Source organism: Barbus barbus (genome assembly GCF_936440315.1).
Source record: "Barbus barbus genome assembly, chromosome: 40".
Classification (NCBI taxonomy): domain Eukaryota; kingdom Metazoa; phylum Chordata; class Actinopteri; order Cypriniformes; family Cyprinidae; genus Barbus; species Barbus barbus.
In genome coordinates, this window is record NC_136718.1 from 8,696,044 (window position 1) to 8,712,383 (window position 16,340).

The 16,340-nt window shown below is 36.2% G+C and overlaps 1 protein-coding gene across 1 annotated transcript in view; it reads left to right on the forward strand.

Annotated features, from left to right (window-relative positions):
- Positions 1–1,167: 1,167 nt before the first annotated feature.
- The window catches only part of LOC306859629 (contactin-3-like), a gene marked incomplete at both ends in the record, with an annotated part of 54,572 nt that continues 39,399 nt past the window's right edge, over positions 1,168–16,340 (forward strand). Inside the window, 3 exons of the mRNA XM_079400747.1 lie at positions 1,168–1,222; positions 4,620–4,749; positions 15,843–16,018. Coding sequence (XP_079256873.1) covers positions 1,168–1,222; positions 4,620–4,749; positions 15,843–16,018 — 361 coding nt within the window. The remainder of the gene's footprint in view (positions 1,223–4,619; positions 4,750–15,842; positions 16,019–16,340) is intronic.

Here is a 16,340-nt window from a genome sequence, read left to right on the forward strand (position 1 = left end):
ATAAATAAACATCAGAAAGTGTTTTATTTCAACCACAGAAAAGGCTAGAAGGAGACTATAACGTCAGTGGCCATGTGTATTTACATATTTCCCGAGCCAACAATATAGCGTGAAACCTATAAAAAATGGTTTTAAAAAGTATATAGCACCATAGTTTCATCACTTTATAGTGTCACAGTGACCGTCTTTTTGCAGTAAAGGACCTGTCATAGTTTAATGAGTGGGAAGATGACACGAAGCGACGCTGTTAACCTGCACTGAAAAAAGATGAGCACACGTGTAGATACAGCTGCCATTCAGGGCGAGGTTCACGGGAGTTTGTCCACAGAATAATAAGAGCATGCATTTTAACATATCATTTTATTATTTATTATTTAACACTCAGCATTTAACTTTAGCGCTGCAAGCAATGCATACAGCGCTGGACATGACAGAGTTTCTGGTACGCAAAACAAGTACTCTGCTTACCTATGCATAGTATGTTTTATTAATAATGTGTATGCTGAGTTTAATCCTTCAATATCATTGTTTTAGGCCTGGTTTCACAGACAGTTAAAACAGCTCAAACATGCATTTTAGTCTGGGACTGGGTTTAAGCCTTGTCTGTGAAACCGGACATTAATGTTTTAAACCACATTAAGCTAAAATGCTTTTTCGTGTTCACATTGTTTATATGGGTGCTTACTAATTGTGTATATAATGATTAAATTACATTTTAAGTGAAAAGCATTGACATTTTGCATAAATCTGCAGACCTATTTGTTTGTATTGTTGATTATAGGCGTTTTTTTAATTGTGAAAATCTACTTTAATTTCTCCAGCCGATCAATATCAATTTGCATCATGGAAAAGAGTATTGTTCTGAATGCAAGTGATCTCACTTGTGATCTTTTAAGCCACATTAGCTGCATTAGTGCTGTGATAATTTCACCCCATAATGTGTATTGTAAGCACACAGCAGCCACCGCTCATTACCTCATGGCTTTCTTTTGCATAAAAACTAATTTTTAGAGTTAATTGAGAAAAATAGACTGGACTACCTATAACAAAGTATTTCTAATTTCTCATAATTTGCTCCTCAACAGGTCAGGTGGTTTTCTCTCGAGAGAGCAGCCGTTCATTCACGGCGCACTGGATTCAAGTAACACTCGCCCCTGGCAGCTGAAGATGACGTTACTATGGAAACAGTTTTTGCTTCTATCAATCATGGAGTATCTTGCAGGTAAAATGAATTGGTAATTCCTTCCCTCTGTGGCTCTTGTGGTGTATTCACAACTATGTCTCCATGAACTTTAACTTAATCTTTTCTTAGGTAGACTGTAACAATGTTCTGAAGCTCGGAGTTAAAAAAGAGAAATCTGACTGTATATATATGACAAGTGCTCCCCAAAAAAGCGTCCTCTTGTTCACTGAAGCATTATGTGTATGTGGTCAACCTGGTTGTTGCAGCATTTGTTGCTATCAGCCCCATGTCTTGATTATGAACATAAGACAGTAATAGACCCTGACGTACAGAATCAGGCTTACAGGAACAGGACGTGTTTTGGATGTGGTGGAGGGGCTTTCAATTAAGCTGTGCAGTCATTTTGAAAATGAATTGTGTTGTGTCATAGAAGGTTTTGGAGGCTTCGATACAATGTGTCCTCCAAGGAAATTGAACTAGTATGTCACAGTTTATGGCTCCACTTCCTACAGATGTTATTTCTGTGAATAAGAATTCACTGAGAATATACAGCTCTTAAAGGGATAGTGCACATAAAAATGATGCTTCTGTCATCATTTACTCATCCTCTTGTCGATCCAAATCTGTGGCTGTCTTTGCCAAAAGCACAAAAGAAGATATTTTGAGTATTTTTACTGATTGCTCTTTTCCATGAATCCCCGCTGAGGCTTTCAAGCTTCAAACAGGATGCACCATAAAAGTGGTCTGTACAACATGTGTGCTGTACTTGAGGACTTCTGAAGCCATACGATAGCTTTGAGTGAGGAACAGATTGAAATTTGAGTCATTCTTCACCTCCTGTGAGCTGTTAACGGCTGTGACGGGATCATCGAGTCTGTGAGCTGAACATGAGGACCAGTTTGATTTGTGAATGAATCATTCAGACTGGTTTTGTGAACTGAATGAACCAATTCATAAAAAATTTAAAATAACAATTTATTTGTATTATTAGGGTTGAAAATTTGATGTTTTATCATGATACCATCTAAAACAGATTCTCTGGGGAAAAAAAACAAAAAAAAAACAGCAAGCAATATGATATTTGATCAAAACATGCTGCGATCTGATTGTGATTTGATTCGATTTAGGGACCTGCGATTGATATATCGATATTACGATATTGTTTTAACTCACCAAAATATTACACGAACATTTAATTGAACTCTCTGAAAATTACGAATCCTGTGTCTGAATTGGGACATCCATAACAAAAAATACTCTTTAGCTTTAATTAATAGAAAAATTATTTAAAAAGAGATCATCAGTCATCTGATGACAGCTCATAATTGGCTTATGCAATGAGATAAGCAATGACAAAAGTCAAAGATTTTTGTGGTCTCTAAGAATTCTAGTCTCTTCTGTACACACACACACACACACACACACACCCATGCATATATATATATATATATATATATATATATATATATATATATATATATATATACACTATATTGCCAAAAGTATTGGGGTCACCCCCTTCTTGACTACTTTAGTAATTTCTATGAGTACAAATCTTAATGTTTAAGCATATAATGATATTCTAGGGAATTGTGTGCTTCTAATTTTATAGCAATAGTTTGGACAGGACCCTTTTCTATTCTAACATGACAGTGTCTCTGTGTATAAGACACGGTTCAAAAAGACATGATTGATTGAGTCAGTGTGGAAGAACTGGACTGGTCTGCAGAAAGCCAAGTCCTGATCCCAGCTGAACACCTCTGGTGTGACTTTAAATGCAGACCTTGAGCCAAAAACTCATCACCAAACACCAATGACTTGTACATAAGGATACTGTCATTTCAGACACGTCCAAAACTGTTGCAACAGAGATGGAAATACAATTTTTTAAATACATGTATTATATTTCCATCTTTGTTGCCACAGTTTTGTTAGTGCCTTTTTCTGTTCTAAAGAAAGGGGTGTCCCAACACTTTTGTCCTTATAGTGTCTATACAAGTCATTGGTGTTTTCGGCTCAAGGTCTGCATTTAAAGTGCAGAGTGATGCGAGCATAGCACTTGATTAGAACCCACACACCTGGTGTGATCTCACCACATATGGTCTGCATTTCTGCACTCTTTATGCATGCATGTTACTGCGCAGCTTCTGTCGTCTGCAGAATATTTACCCACAAACGTGTTTTTAAAAATTCTTAAAGGGATAGATCACACAAAATGGAAAACCTGCCACCAGTTGCTCACCTTCACGTTGTCCCAAATCTGTATGACTTTCCACTTCAGAAAACAAAAGAAGATCATTTGAAGAATGTTGGTAAACAAACAGTTTTGGCTGACTTCTATTGAATGCATAAAAAGCCACTGTGATGCTTTGTGAAATATCGTCTTTGTATGTTCCATTGCAAATGATGACAGAATTTTCATGTTCAGATGAACTATGCCTTTAACACCAAGTAGAATTTATTTTAAGGTCCAGTTCTCACTATTAACTAGTTGCTTACTAGCAAGCATATTACTAGCATATTGGCTGTTTATTAGTATTTATAGGCATATTTTAACCCGACACAATACATAACAGCTACCTTATAACTATTAATAAGCAGCAAATTAGGAGTTTATTGAGGGGAAAACTCTTAGTTAATAGTGAATATGTGTTGCCTATTATTAAGTATTATTGAATGTTCTCTTGTTAAAGTCAAATAAGTTGAATTTAAAGCTGAAGTGTGTAATTTTAGTTTTTTACTAGAGTAAGCGTAACATAAATGAATTGCAAAAATTATTAATTGCAAACAGGTTTCTTTTCTTTTGCAATCATGTATTATTCTCTATTGTGATGTATATCCAATGAAACAGCTTTTTGAATGAGATAAAATGGGGTTTGATTTAGTCCATTAGGAATTGAATGGATCGTTGTCGTCCTCTTAATGGTGCACTTATCATCAGAGAAGAGAGGAGGACAGGAAGTTTTTGATTAAATGTTATGAAAAATGTTTAAATAATAATGAATACCAAGATAAATCATTTATAATAAGCCCTGTAATTTTCTATAACAATAAGAGCAGTCAGTCTTGAATTCATGGTGACTTTAAACCCATCAGCCTTTGGTTCGAACAAATTAGTCAGGCATTATTCCCGCCACTAAACTAACACCATTGGTGTCAATGTCACTGTCTGTGGCTGCTTAGGATACTCAAACAAACAGATCAATGGTTTAATAGCACCACAAAGCTGTAGCATTTACATCTTTTGAAGGAATAAACCTACAGTATGGCTTACATATAATTGTCTCTCCTTAGTAAAAGAACAGGTCTGCTCTTTATTTGGTGAATTATTCCATTAATATGAAAAGGTGTTTTAATATTGGAAAAATGACACACTTCAGGTTAAACTGTGCATCAAGATACAAATATGTAATTGCATTCTGTTGTTTGTTCTCAGAGTGTGTGGATTATAAGTCTTTCAATGGGCCGAAATGGCGAATGGAGCCTAGTGATCTGACAGTGGGCTCACTGGAGGAAGAGGCTACACTGACCTGTGATGCAAAGGGCATTCCTTCCCCTCAGTACAGGTACGTTTGCATTTTCTGCTTCTATTTTTCTCGCTCTTTAATCTAGTGAGCTTCATAATGCCTTCACAGGAGCTTACAAATAGCGTTTGTTTGCTGTTATCAATATTGCTAACAGTTCCATGCTCTAATAAATATAAAACTACACAAAATATTGCATTTTGTTAGTTTATTAGTTTTGTGTCAGTACGTTCTAGTTTTCAATGAAAAATACTAGTGCTGGGCAACGATTAATCGCGATTAATCGCATCCAAAATAAAAGTTTTTGTTTACATAATATATGTGTGTGTACTTTGTATGTTTATTATGTATATATTTAAATACACATGCATGTATATATTTAAGAAACATATGTTGTGTTTATATATTAAATATATTTGTAGATAATATCAATTATATTAATATAAACATATATGTGTAAATACATGCAAATATTTTCAAAATATATACCGTATGTGTGTCTTTATAACAAATATACACAGTACACAAACATATATAAACAAAAACGTTTATTTGGATGCGATTAATCGTTGCCCAGCACTAAAAAATACTTTTGTAATGAACTGTTATAATGTATTTTAAGTGATTTTTTTATGGAGCTTGTTGCATTATTATATTAGCTTCTCTGTGAAGAAATTACATAGATGCTGCTTTAGAATTTGGCCAAACAAAAGTATCTGTAAGAAAAAATAAATAAGTGCTGCCTACCATTTGGAACAGTCTTCGCATCTAAAGCATGCTTTTAACGCCTTAATGCTGCCTATGTAGGAAAGCTCACAAAGTTTTAAGACAGTTTTCTTCCTCTCAGTAATTTGAATGATTCTGCAACTCCAATCATGCATGATGTTATGTTTATTCATGAAGTACTGTATGATATTATTAGAATTTAATGACCAAGATGTACAGAAATCACAACTTTAACTCCCTCACAATGGCGAGAGTTGCCCGTGACAACAAAATGATCTTTCTTTTGGGTATGTCTCAACAGTCCATTAATTTTTGCTGTATTTTCAGATTAGATATATGCCGGGGCGCCGTGTGTCACATTTTGACATCTGCATTATCTGATGGCAATGATTAGTCAGGAATGTAATGTAATGGATTATGGATTTCAGATCTCGAGGCTGTACCTCGTAGTGTCTTCCTGGGCTCCATCTCAACAGAAGTATAAAGTATAAATATTGCATAAAACTGCAATATTTATACCGCCTTCACGCTGACAGGGCTCAATGAATGCATTGACACATGCACATCAATTAAACATGTGGCGCATGTTATGTGCCATGCATCATTCAATTTAAACCAAGCTAGGTCTTTCAAATGCAATGTGTACATCTCTTATTCAAAAGTATGTTTTGAATACCGGGTTGAAACAAGCTTACTGTTTGCAGTCTGTCTCAGAAAGTCTGAAAACAGCTGATCAGAAATATTTTTTCACTTAGAGAATTTTTTATGCCCTTCTCAACACTTAAAGTGTTTTTGAGGTCACCAGGTTGTTGTACTGTTCTTCGCTAGTAGGCATTACTGTCTCTTCAAAACCAGACACGATGCTATAAGATTCCAGTGACAAGCAATTTTTATTTCCGTACCAGACATGACACGGCTACAGGATGCAATAAAATCAATCACTAATCACGGCCAGTCAGAAAAGCATGCGGGTGGGCTCTCTGCAAGCACACTGCTGTCTCACACTCGCAACGAAATGGAAGTAAATTATTAAATTTATAAAAATTCAAAACACACACAGTGACTGTTACAATATTTCCTACAATTTTCTTTATTTATTTTCCAGATATGTGGTAAAGTATGATTTGTTACATTCTTTATGGCTATTAAAGTCATGCACAATGATATTCAAATTAAAATTAAAGACCAAAGAGGGACTTGTCCACATTTGACCATTTCTAAAATGCATTTGACTGTATTGCGTTCATAAACATTAATGTGGTCAAATACATTTGAACAGGCACAACAGAGTGCTGCCTCTCTGCCTACTGATCTAATTCTTAAGCATTATGGGATGTGTTGTTGAAGCGTGCTAGCCAGATGGGATTTAAAAGCTGAAATCTTAAGTTTGGTTTGGAATCTTAAAAGCCTACCCAGGCTCATTGGAAATATGTGCCTCTACCTACATTACTACGAAATATAAATCGCTGCAGTTTCCAGTTGAAATGAATCTTTACACAATGTATGATTTACAGGGCCAGAGTTTCGTCTAAAAAATCCTAAATTTCACACAATTCCTTGTACAATATTATGACTTCAAAAGGATTTTAACATGCTGCAAGATTAGAAAACTGATACATTTATATCACTTTTGCTTTCATTAAAGTGCCCCTATTATGGATTTTTGAAAATGACCTTTCATGCAGTGTGTAACACAGCTCTAAGTGAATGAAAACATTCTGCAAAGTTTTAAATCTGAAAGTGCACAGTGTTATTGTCTCACAAAATAAAGAGTCGACTCTGAATCATTGAAACAAGTTGTTTCCAGAGCCGTTTCATGTTGACGTCAACATGAAACATTAGCATATTGCCAGCCCACATGTTGCGCGCGCAGACCTGTGAAAAACTTGATTTTTGCGTTGGTCTGAATGAAAATGCAAATTCATTCTTTGCCACTAGGTGCCGCTTTTGGAGCGTTAAAAGCTCACAAATACTGCTTTAAATGAAATCGACCAATCACCGCAGATTAGCGTCACCCAAAGGAGGGGTTTGGAAAAATTAATCGTTAAGCAAATCATTAGGGAGTCGTTGACCAAACAAGGTACAAAATAAATGCATATTATAAAAATATTAAATTGTGTTATTTTCCAACACGATAAAGCATTAAACTTTTAGCGACACTCCTCGGACATTTGAATTCTGAACCACCATAATACGTACCTGAAGCAACATAATTAACATAAAACAGCAATACATTCCTGTACAAATGTAATAAAAACATGGCCACAGTCAAGTACCGAACGTGCATTTTAGTGCCACTCTGGATATTTCACTTTGAAACTCCCGCGAAACATAGGTACAAAATATCGGTGTTGCAGAAACATCACCACAAGCATGTATTTCCAATGAGCCTGGGTTACAAAAAGCACAATGTTCTCTTACCATTCCTGATTACCCGGTATAGTTTTGCAGCTATCAGAGCAGAAACGAAAGCTGCTGCTCTCCATGTCATTTTCCGTTGTCTCCTTTTACATTCATAAGTAAATTGTGCAAGCTTATTTCACAATATTAGACTGAGAGATCTGAAAAATCCCATATACACCCTCCCCACAAATAAATCAGGAAGGTGGTCGAAAGTGGACAAAAGAGATGGATGAAAAAGCCAGGGGTAAATGGGAATGTGTGTCCTATGTCTAAACGTGATCCAATCTACCAAAACACATCTTGATGATACCAGGTGTAAACAGGAAGTTAGACACAGACATTCTAAAGACACAAATCTTTAATCACCATCCAGAGTGGTTGCTGTGCTCATCTCAGTTAAGGAACATATTTGATGTTCCCCCGATTGAAAGCGCATAGGTGATGTTAGCATTACTGTGGCCTATACTTTACAGGCCTGTGTGTTCCTCATTTTCTTCTAATCATCTTTTTGCTCTTTCTCTTGCTGTGCTGCACATCACGCAGAGTGGTGCCTGAGCCTTAACCTGCACACCTCTCTTGATGTGTAAATAGGGCTGAAGGGCTTCTTCTCTGGCTCCTTCCTGCTATTGAGCAGGGAAGCTGAGTTGTCAGCTCTCTAGAATAAATTGCCCGGCTACAACTGTGAGGTTCATAAAAACTGAAGGTAGATGCACTTTTAAATTACTCTTGCACTATCTCGCCGGCCGGTTCTTGAACAGTGCAGCACTTGCTCCCCTAACTGTCAAAATATGATTTTTACCACCCAAGTTTCCTGACACCCAGGCAAAAAAAATAAAAAATTGACGAAGCGACTCCAAAGAATAAAGATTTGACAAACTTTATCAAATTCCAGTGCTTACTGGCAGCATGAGATATCAACGATGAATTGCCAAAAAGACTTGATTTAATCCGTATGAATTCTTCAGTGAAGTATGATTGCAGACAAAAATATCTTTTTGAAATGCGTCAGTCTGCAGAGCTTAAACGAAGCATGTGCTAAAATGATTTGTGCAAACGACAAGGTAATTGCTTGAAAGAATACATCAAACCCTGAATTCAAAATATCCAGTCTTTCAAAGTTATATTAGAAATCCCAAACTCCTGTCCTGCTGCAGCTTGCATGAGAAATGAGTTTCCTTAATAGATGCATCTTTCCTCTGTGAATACAAATACAGCTAAATGCTGCAATAAAGACCAAATGATGGTTTTGACTTCAAGCATGAAGAACAAAAGTCCTTGTGCATTTTGGCAGACTTATTGCTTAGGGCATATTGTAGCTCATATTGCATAAAAATATATATATTGCATAGTTTGGACAGTCTTCATGATGTATTTGGATTAGAGGAGCCATAATTTCAGCCAAACAGCATAGGTGTCATTTACTGGCAAAACTTTTTTCACTTTTCACTCCAATTTGTGAAATGGCTTGTGGCAGTAATGTTTCAAATAAAGAGGAAGCATCTTTAGTTGCTGAGCAGAATTTTTACATTTTTTGTTTGTGCTTGTGATCTGCAACGGTGCAGGCTTATTTTGCTGGGTGCTGCTTGTGGTTTGTTGGTGATAGAAAGTGACAACAATATTTTCATTTGCACAAACCATACACCATATTTTACATTGCTTATTTGTGACCACAAATTATTCAAGTGAAATTGCAAAAACTAGATACAAACAAAACGTCTGATATGCATCCACTGATGAACAACTGCAAAGTCGGTTTATTAGGATGGGTTACAACTTGGATTCCAAGTCCATACTTAAAGCTAAAACAAAAAGTCACTATTTATGTTGTAATTCTATATTATCTACTGTACTGTATGTCTGTAAATACCCATTCAAGACAATAACTTTCAAGTTTTAATTATTCTAATTTCTGTGAGAATAGGGAAGTCCACATCTATTCTGTTTTGCGGTTTTGTATGTTTCCTTTTTTTCTAGTTTTGTCTCCTTGGTTACTCATTGATTAGTTTACACCTGATGTTTATTTCTTTGATTACTTTGGGTTGTATTTAAACCCCATGCTTTGTTCAGTTCTTGGTCTGTTCTCGGCGTTGGTTTGCTGGTTGTTCTGTTCCATTTTTGGAAGAAATTCTCCTAGTGTTTTGTTTCTTTATAACAAAAGTACTGCTAACACTTTAGTACTGGGGCCAATTCTCACTTTTAACTAGTTACTTATTAGCAAGAATATTACTGGCATATTAGCTATTTATTTGTACATATAACGCACATATTCTGTGTGACAGTATTCTACATACCTAATCCTACCCAATACCTAATGGTGTTAAGACCCATTGTCTACACCATGTCAACACCAATGTCTACACCATGTCTACACCGGCAGCGCTGCGCCGCAACAGCTAAAGTCTGTCTGGACACGATAAAGTGACCGTTAAAACTCATTTGAACTTTGTGTTAGTACGTCATAAATAGAATGTGGTATTAGGTTACTGTCGGAGATTTGTCGTGTCATGCCGCACAGCATCCAGTGTAGACAGCATCGCTGATTATAATGGGTTCTATTGTATTTTGTCGCGCTGCGCCGCTCGCATCCGGTGTTGACACGGTGTTAGTCTGATTTTACCAAAATTGGACAATTTGAGTTGGACTAAATTGTTCACATGAATTCTAAAAAGACAAAGGGATTTAGTTGGACTGAAATCTAATGAAAGAGTATGTACGATAGTGATGTAATCAATTTAAAAAAAATAATAATAATTTCTGTTATATGTGCTAATATAACACTATAAGATACAGCAGTATGAACTACGTACATTTTACTAGAATATTAAATAGGCTATAGGGAAAAAAAACGCTATAAACACACATTTTTTTGTGATGAATTAAAAAAAATGTTGAATCAGTGTTATAAATTGTTTAAATCAAAAAGTGTATTAAAACATCTGTCTGAAAACTCTCCCACTCACAAATCGCAAAACAAGGAATTCTAAAGAATTTGCCCAAATCGCTTAGTTTAATAGCATTCAATTGCAATAGCATTAAGTTGCAAAACAAATGTAGTTCATTTATATGTGTTCTTGTTTTGTTTTTTATTAGAAACATTGAAGCATTGAGAGTATCTGGCCTGCATTGCTGGCCCATGAGTGTGTTTGTGTGTGTGTGTGTGTGTGTGTGTGTGTGTGTGTGTGCACCTGGTATTCATCATGTCCTGGGGACCAAATGTCCCCACAAGGATAGTAATACCAGTAAATCTTAATCTTGTGGGGACATTTTTTGGTCCCCATGAGGAAACAAGCTTATAAATCATACAGCATAAAGTTTTTTGAAAATCTAAAAATGCAGCATGTTTCCTGTGAGGGCTAAGTTTAGGTGTAGGGTTGGTGTAGGGCAATAGCACATACAGATTGTACAGTATAAAAACCATTACGCCTATGGGATGTCCCCATAAAACATGGAAACCCAACATGTGTGTGTGTGTGTGTGTGTGTGTGTGTGTGTGTGTGTGTGTGTGTGTGTGTGCGTGTTTTGTGGAAGCAGAGATTGCTCCCCTGGAACATACGCTGGCTGCCACAGCCAGAGACTGGTCTCAAGGGCGGTCCACAGGTGTTGAAGGTCTGAGCACCATGAGGAGAGCAGAGAGATGAGCAGATGAGCCTGGTGCTTTGGATCCCACACCAGCAGTCATATCAATGATGCCACCCCCCCTCATTCAAAATTGATATGAACAGCAGGGTCGACTCCAGTTCAGCTTTAGCCACACTGGAGACTCGGCATTTTCCAGAAAAGGCAAACGTAACCCCACTTCACAGCTCCCTTCACTCGATCTCCGTTTTCTCCTGCTATCCCAGCCTGCGCAGATGTGTCACCTTTGCCGCTGTGCGTCAAGTGCCCTTGATTGGGCCTCACTTGCCTCGCTACTATTTTTACCCAACTGAAAACCGCTTATTGACGTCGAACGACTCTTATTTGCATTGCTCGCGATAGACCTCACATTAGAAGCAACTGATGATTTGAGCAGAGCGAGAAAGCCATTACATTCTGAGATGTCAAGAGCGTTTTGTTCTTGGCCCTTACCCTGATCCCTGCTATGTTCATGACATATACAGCTGCTCTCAGAGATAAACATGCTGAAAAGAAAAGATAATAAATATACATGGGTGAAAATGGTAAGAAGCTGTGACTGGAACCAATGCATTGAGTCAAGTGATATTCCATCATATTTGCTTATTTATGGATGTATGGTTAACCTGTTGTGCCATTCACTAAAGGCACACTTGACAGCTGATGTGCATTCTTAAGAATACATTTGTGAATTTCACAGCGTGGGCGGAGAAAACCAGATCATGGCCTTCCTCGTCAGTAAACTGTGCTTTTTGTTCCCGTGGAGAAAAAAAAAGGGGGGGGGGGGGGCAGTTTGGAAGACCAAAGAGATTTGTGAAGGGGAAAAAAGCTTGTAAAAAGCACAAATATGAACTACATGAACAATTGGCATTTTCATATGAATATTAGTTGTTGTTTTATTCTGCCTCAGTATGGAAGTGAAGTTGAGAAATAATGGAAATATGCAACACTGTTTTGTGCATGTGGAATATGAATTATTAAATTAAAACCAGTTTTGAATTTATTTTATTATATTATTATTGTCGTTATTTTAATTTGTATTATATTTGTATTGTATTATATAGTATTTGTTATATACTTTATTTGCATAATAAAAAAATGCAAATAATTATATATAAATTTTTTAAGGTAGAATAAATAAAAATGTAAAATTATCTATAATGTTGGTTGTCAGCCTGCAAGACCGGGACCCACTAGGGGGCCTCACCAAACTTTCAAGGGCCCTCATGATGATTTTACATTACAAAACAAAATAAGCCAGAGCAACTAAAAATTTAGACATTTATGTCAATTTCAGTTTTCCTACAGTTGACACGGCGCACACAGCAGGGATGAACGAGGAACACGCAGACGAGAAGGTAAACTCAAAATAACAGTCTTTAATGACTCCAAACAAGGCAGGGCAAGACAAGGCAAGGGGAGTCACAGGGACGGGGAGTCACGAGTAGACCAGACGAAATCAAACTGAATAGACAAGACTATAAATACACAGGATAATCATAAATAAAGAGACAAACACGGCTGGACAAGAATGAACAAATGATCACATTAAACAAGGACAGGAAACAAACCAAAAAAGGAAACAAGAGGTGGGAACACACGACTGAGGTCTGTCGTGAATTCCAAGACAACAGTCTTGGAATTCTTTTTTTTTTTTTTGGGAAAAGTCATGTAAATGAATTAGAGACAGAAAACAGTTTGTGAAGTTGGGGGAATATTCATCTTTGTGCTTGAGCATTGCTTGTGGCATCCCCCAGGGTTCAGTACTGGGCCCAAAGTTATTTTTGCTTGTAAAGTATCAAAATTAGTAAAGTTAGTTTTGTTCGCAGATTATACAAACATTTTATATTCTGGGGGGGATTTAAAAGAATTATTAGAGACTATTACTTTAGAAATGAGTAAATTTAAAAGGTGGTTTGATTTTAAAAAATGATCATTAAATGTTAATAAAACTAAATGTATGTTATTTGGAAACAGTAAAAAGAGTACACAAGTTCAGATACAGATAGATGGTGTGGATATAGAAAGGGTAAATAAAATAAATTTCTTGGGGTGATAATAGATGATAAATTAAGTTGGAAATCTCACAAACCATTTACATAAAAAAAATTGTCTAGAAGTATCTCAGTACTGAATAGGGAAAAGCATGTTCTGGACTATAAATCACTCTACATTCTTTATAGTGCATTAATATTACCATACTTAAATTATTGCTCAGAGGTTTGGGGTAATACACATAAATGCAGATTATTATCATTATCTGTGTTGCAAAAAAGAGCAATACGGATAATTCATAAAATTGGTTATAGAGATCATACAAATGCATTATTTTTAAAATCAAGGATATTAAAATTAATTGATTTGGTTCATCAAACAGCACAGACAATGTATAAAGCAAAAAATAATTTACTCCCTGGCAATATTCAAAAAATTTTCCTTAATGGAGAAGTGAGATATAATCATAGGAGAGAGTGTAATTTTAAGCATCTTTATGTTCGTACAACATTAAGAAGCTTCTGTATTTCTGTAAGTGGAGTGAAATTGTGGAAAAGACTAAGCTTAGTGCTCAAGCAATGCCCAAGTGTGATCCAGTTTAAAAAGCAGTATAAACGTATGGTTCTCAGAATGTATCAGGAGGAAGAACGGATCTGATTAGGTGTTCATACAAATTGTTTGGTCATAGTGTTTATGTTTATACATTTACTGTAAATATATGTAGGAAAGTCAAAAAGTGTATTAAGACAAGGATGAGATGGCAGAGTTATGAAGTTAAGTTGATGACTATTGTTATTGATTATTGTTACCATGAAATTGACTTGATGATTATTGTTATTGATTATTATTATCAACGTGGAGTGGAGAAGGGGTAGGATTAAATAAGCTTATGCTTCTTCCTACTCCTTTTTGGACATGTATAAGTTAAATAATTTTGTTTTGTTTTGTTTTTACTGTATTTGTTTGCATTTTCGAAATAAACGTTTCAATTCAATTCATTTTTTAATGAATATACATTTTACTTGTTATGCCAAACTATAAAATATGTTATCAGGTAGAAACTGAGTAAAACATATTTTTAAAAATTCAGTCACACTTTATTTTATGGTCAAGTTCTCACTATTAACTACAACTTTTGTCTCAATAAACTCCTAATTTGCTGCTTATTAATAGTTAGTAAGATTTAGGTATGAGGTAGGATTGAGGGATCTAAAATATGGTCCTACACAATAAAGCAATAATATGTGCTATATAAGTATAAATAAACAGTCGATATGCTAGTAAAATGCATGCAAGTTAATAGTGAGTATTGGTAAAGTGTTAAGGTCTTTGCACCCTGAATCTGAAATTTGCGTCCAAAATTTTTGCACGTTAAAAAATAAATACAACCTCATGTTGTGTCAATCACGTTTACACACTGCTTCCAAAACTTTCCTCCATCATAAAAACAATCGAACCAGGTTTTCTGCGTTTTCACATCCGTAGCAAGCATTTTAATAGGAAAGGACGACGAATATGAGAAAAACGAAAAAACACATACAAAAATTTCAGATTCAGTGTGCAAGGACCTTTAGCAAAAATCCTTATGCTTAATCCTTGTCTGGTAAATTGCGAACAACTGGAAAAGTCATAGAGCCTTTGTATATTGTTGTGGACAATAGGGGGCCTTGATCACGGCTCTATAAGATTGTTTTTGTATTTACACCTCCATTAGCTTATTTGCATCCACTGCTCACGCTAGTAAATTAGCACACAGCATCTGTTCCTGGGGTGTGCAGACACACAGTTGAACTATGGGAGTTCAACCCAGCTGACGCCCTGTCAGAGTGAATGACTAGTGGGGCCTCAGGATCCTTAAATGATCTTGCGCCCTTTGAAAATCTGTCCACATTAGCGGGCTGGCCTCTGAATTGCATGCTAGTAGTTAAGGCCTCAGGTGGGCTCGGGTCTTGGGTCTTAATGATAGGTGTAGATGAGGTGTGAAAAAGTAGAATTGATGAGACTCTCCGGCGCTAATCATCGCACAATGAAAAGGACAGCAAAAAGAGCTGCTGGAAATCTTTCAGCTTAAAAACTCAACATGAATTGCCATAATATGATCCATTTCCAAGTGAAACAGGACGTTCAATGAGAAAAATGTAGCTTTTCTTCACAACATTTTCATAAGCCATCAGACTGTTCGGGTTTTGAAATATTTTTTATTGAAATGAATCAGGGATGCAGTGTAATAGCAATATGAATCCGCTTTGTAATGATTCATTGATATTCCACATGACATTTGCACATCCAAAACAAAATCAATTTCAAAGGTTATCACGAAAAATCACTCAAAATCAGCAGTTATCACAACACATTGAGCTGTGTGCGCTATCATCTGTCTGTTTGTGTGTCTGTAGGTGGTCTCTGAACGGCACATTGATTAATCTCAGTACCGATTCCCGTTGGCGGCTATCTGGGGGAAATTTGGTCATTAGGAGTCTGGACCGAGCCCAGGATGGAGGAATATACCAGTGCACTGCCTTCAACCCACAGGGAGCAATTCTTAGCAGAAGAGCAAGCCTCCAGTTTGCATGTGAGTCATCGACTGTGCGTTAGCATGCTATATTAGCACTTCAGCCACTCAATGCAGGGTGACAGGTGTTAGAGTGGATGCTGCCAATATTGGACTAGCTTAAAGAAGAGAGAAAATGAGTTATCAACACCTTAATGCAACTAATGCAAATATAGCTCCTACAAGAAAATACAGTGAAAACAAATGGTTGCCTTGTTATATTATACCTATGACTCGAGCACACATTTAATTTAATTTAATTTAGTCTTTCCATTGAAATGTTTGGTTATTTATTTGATTATTTTTTCAATGATACATAATGCAGCATTTACTATCAGCCCAC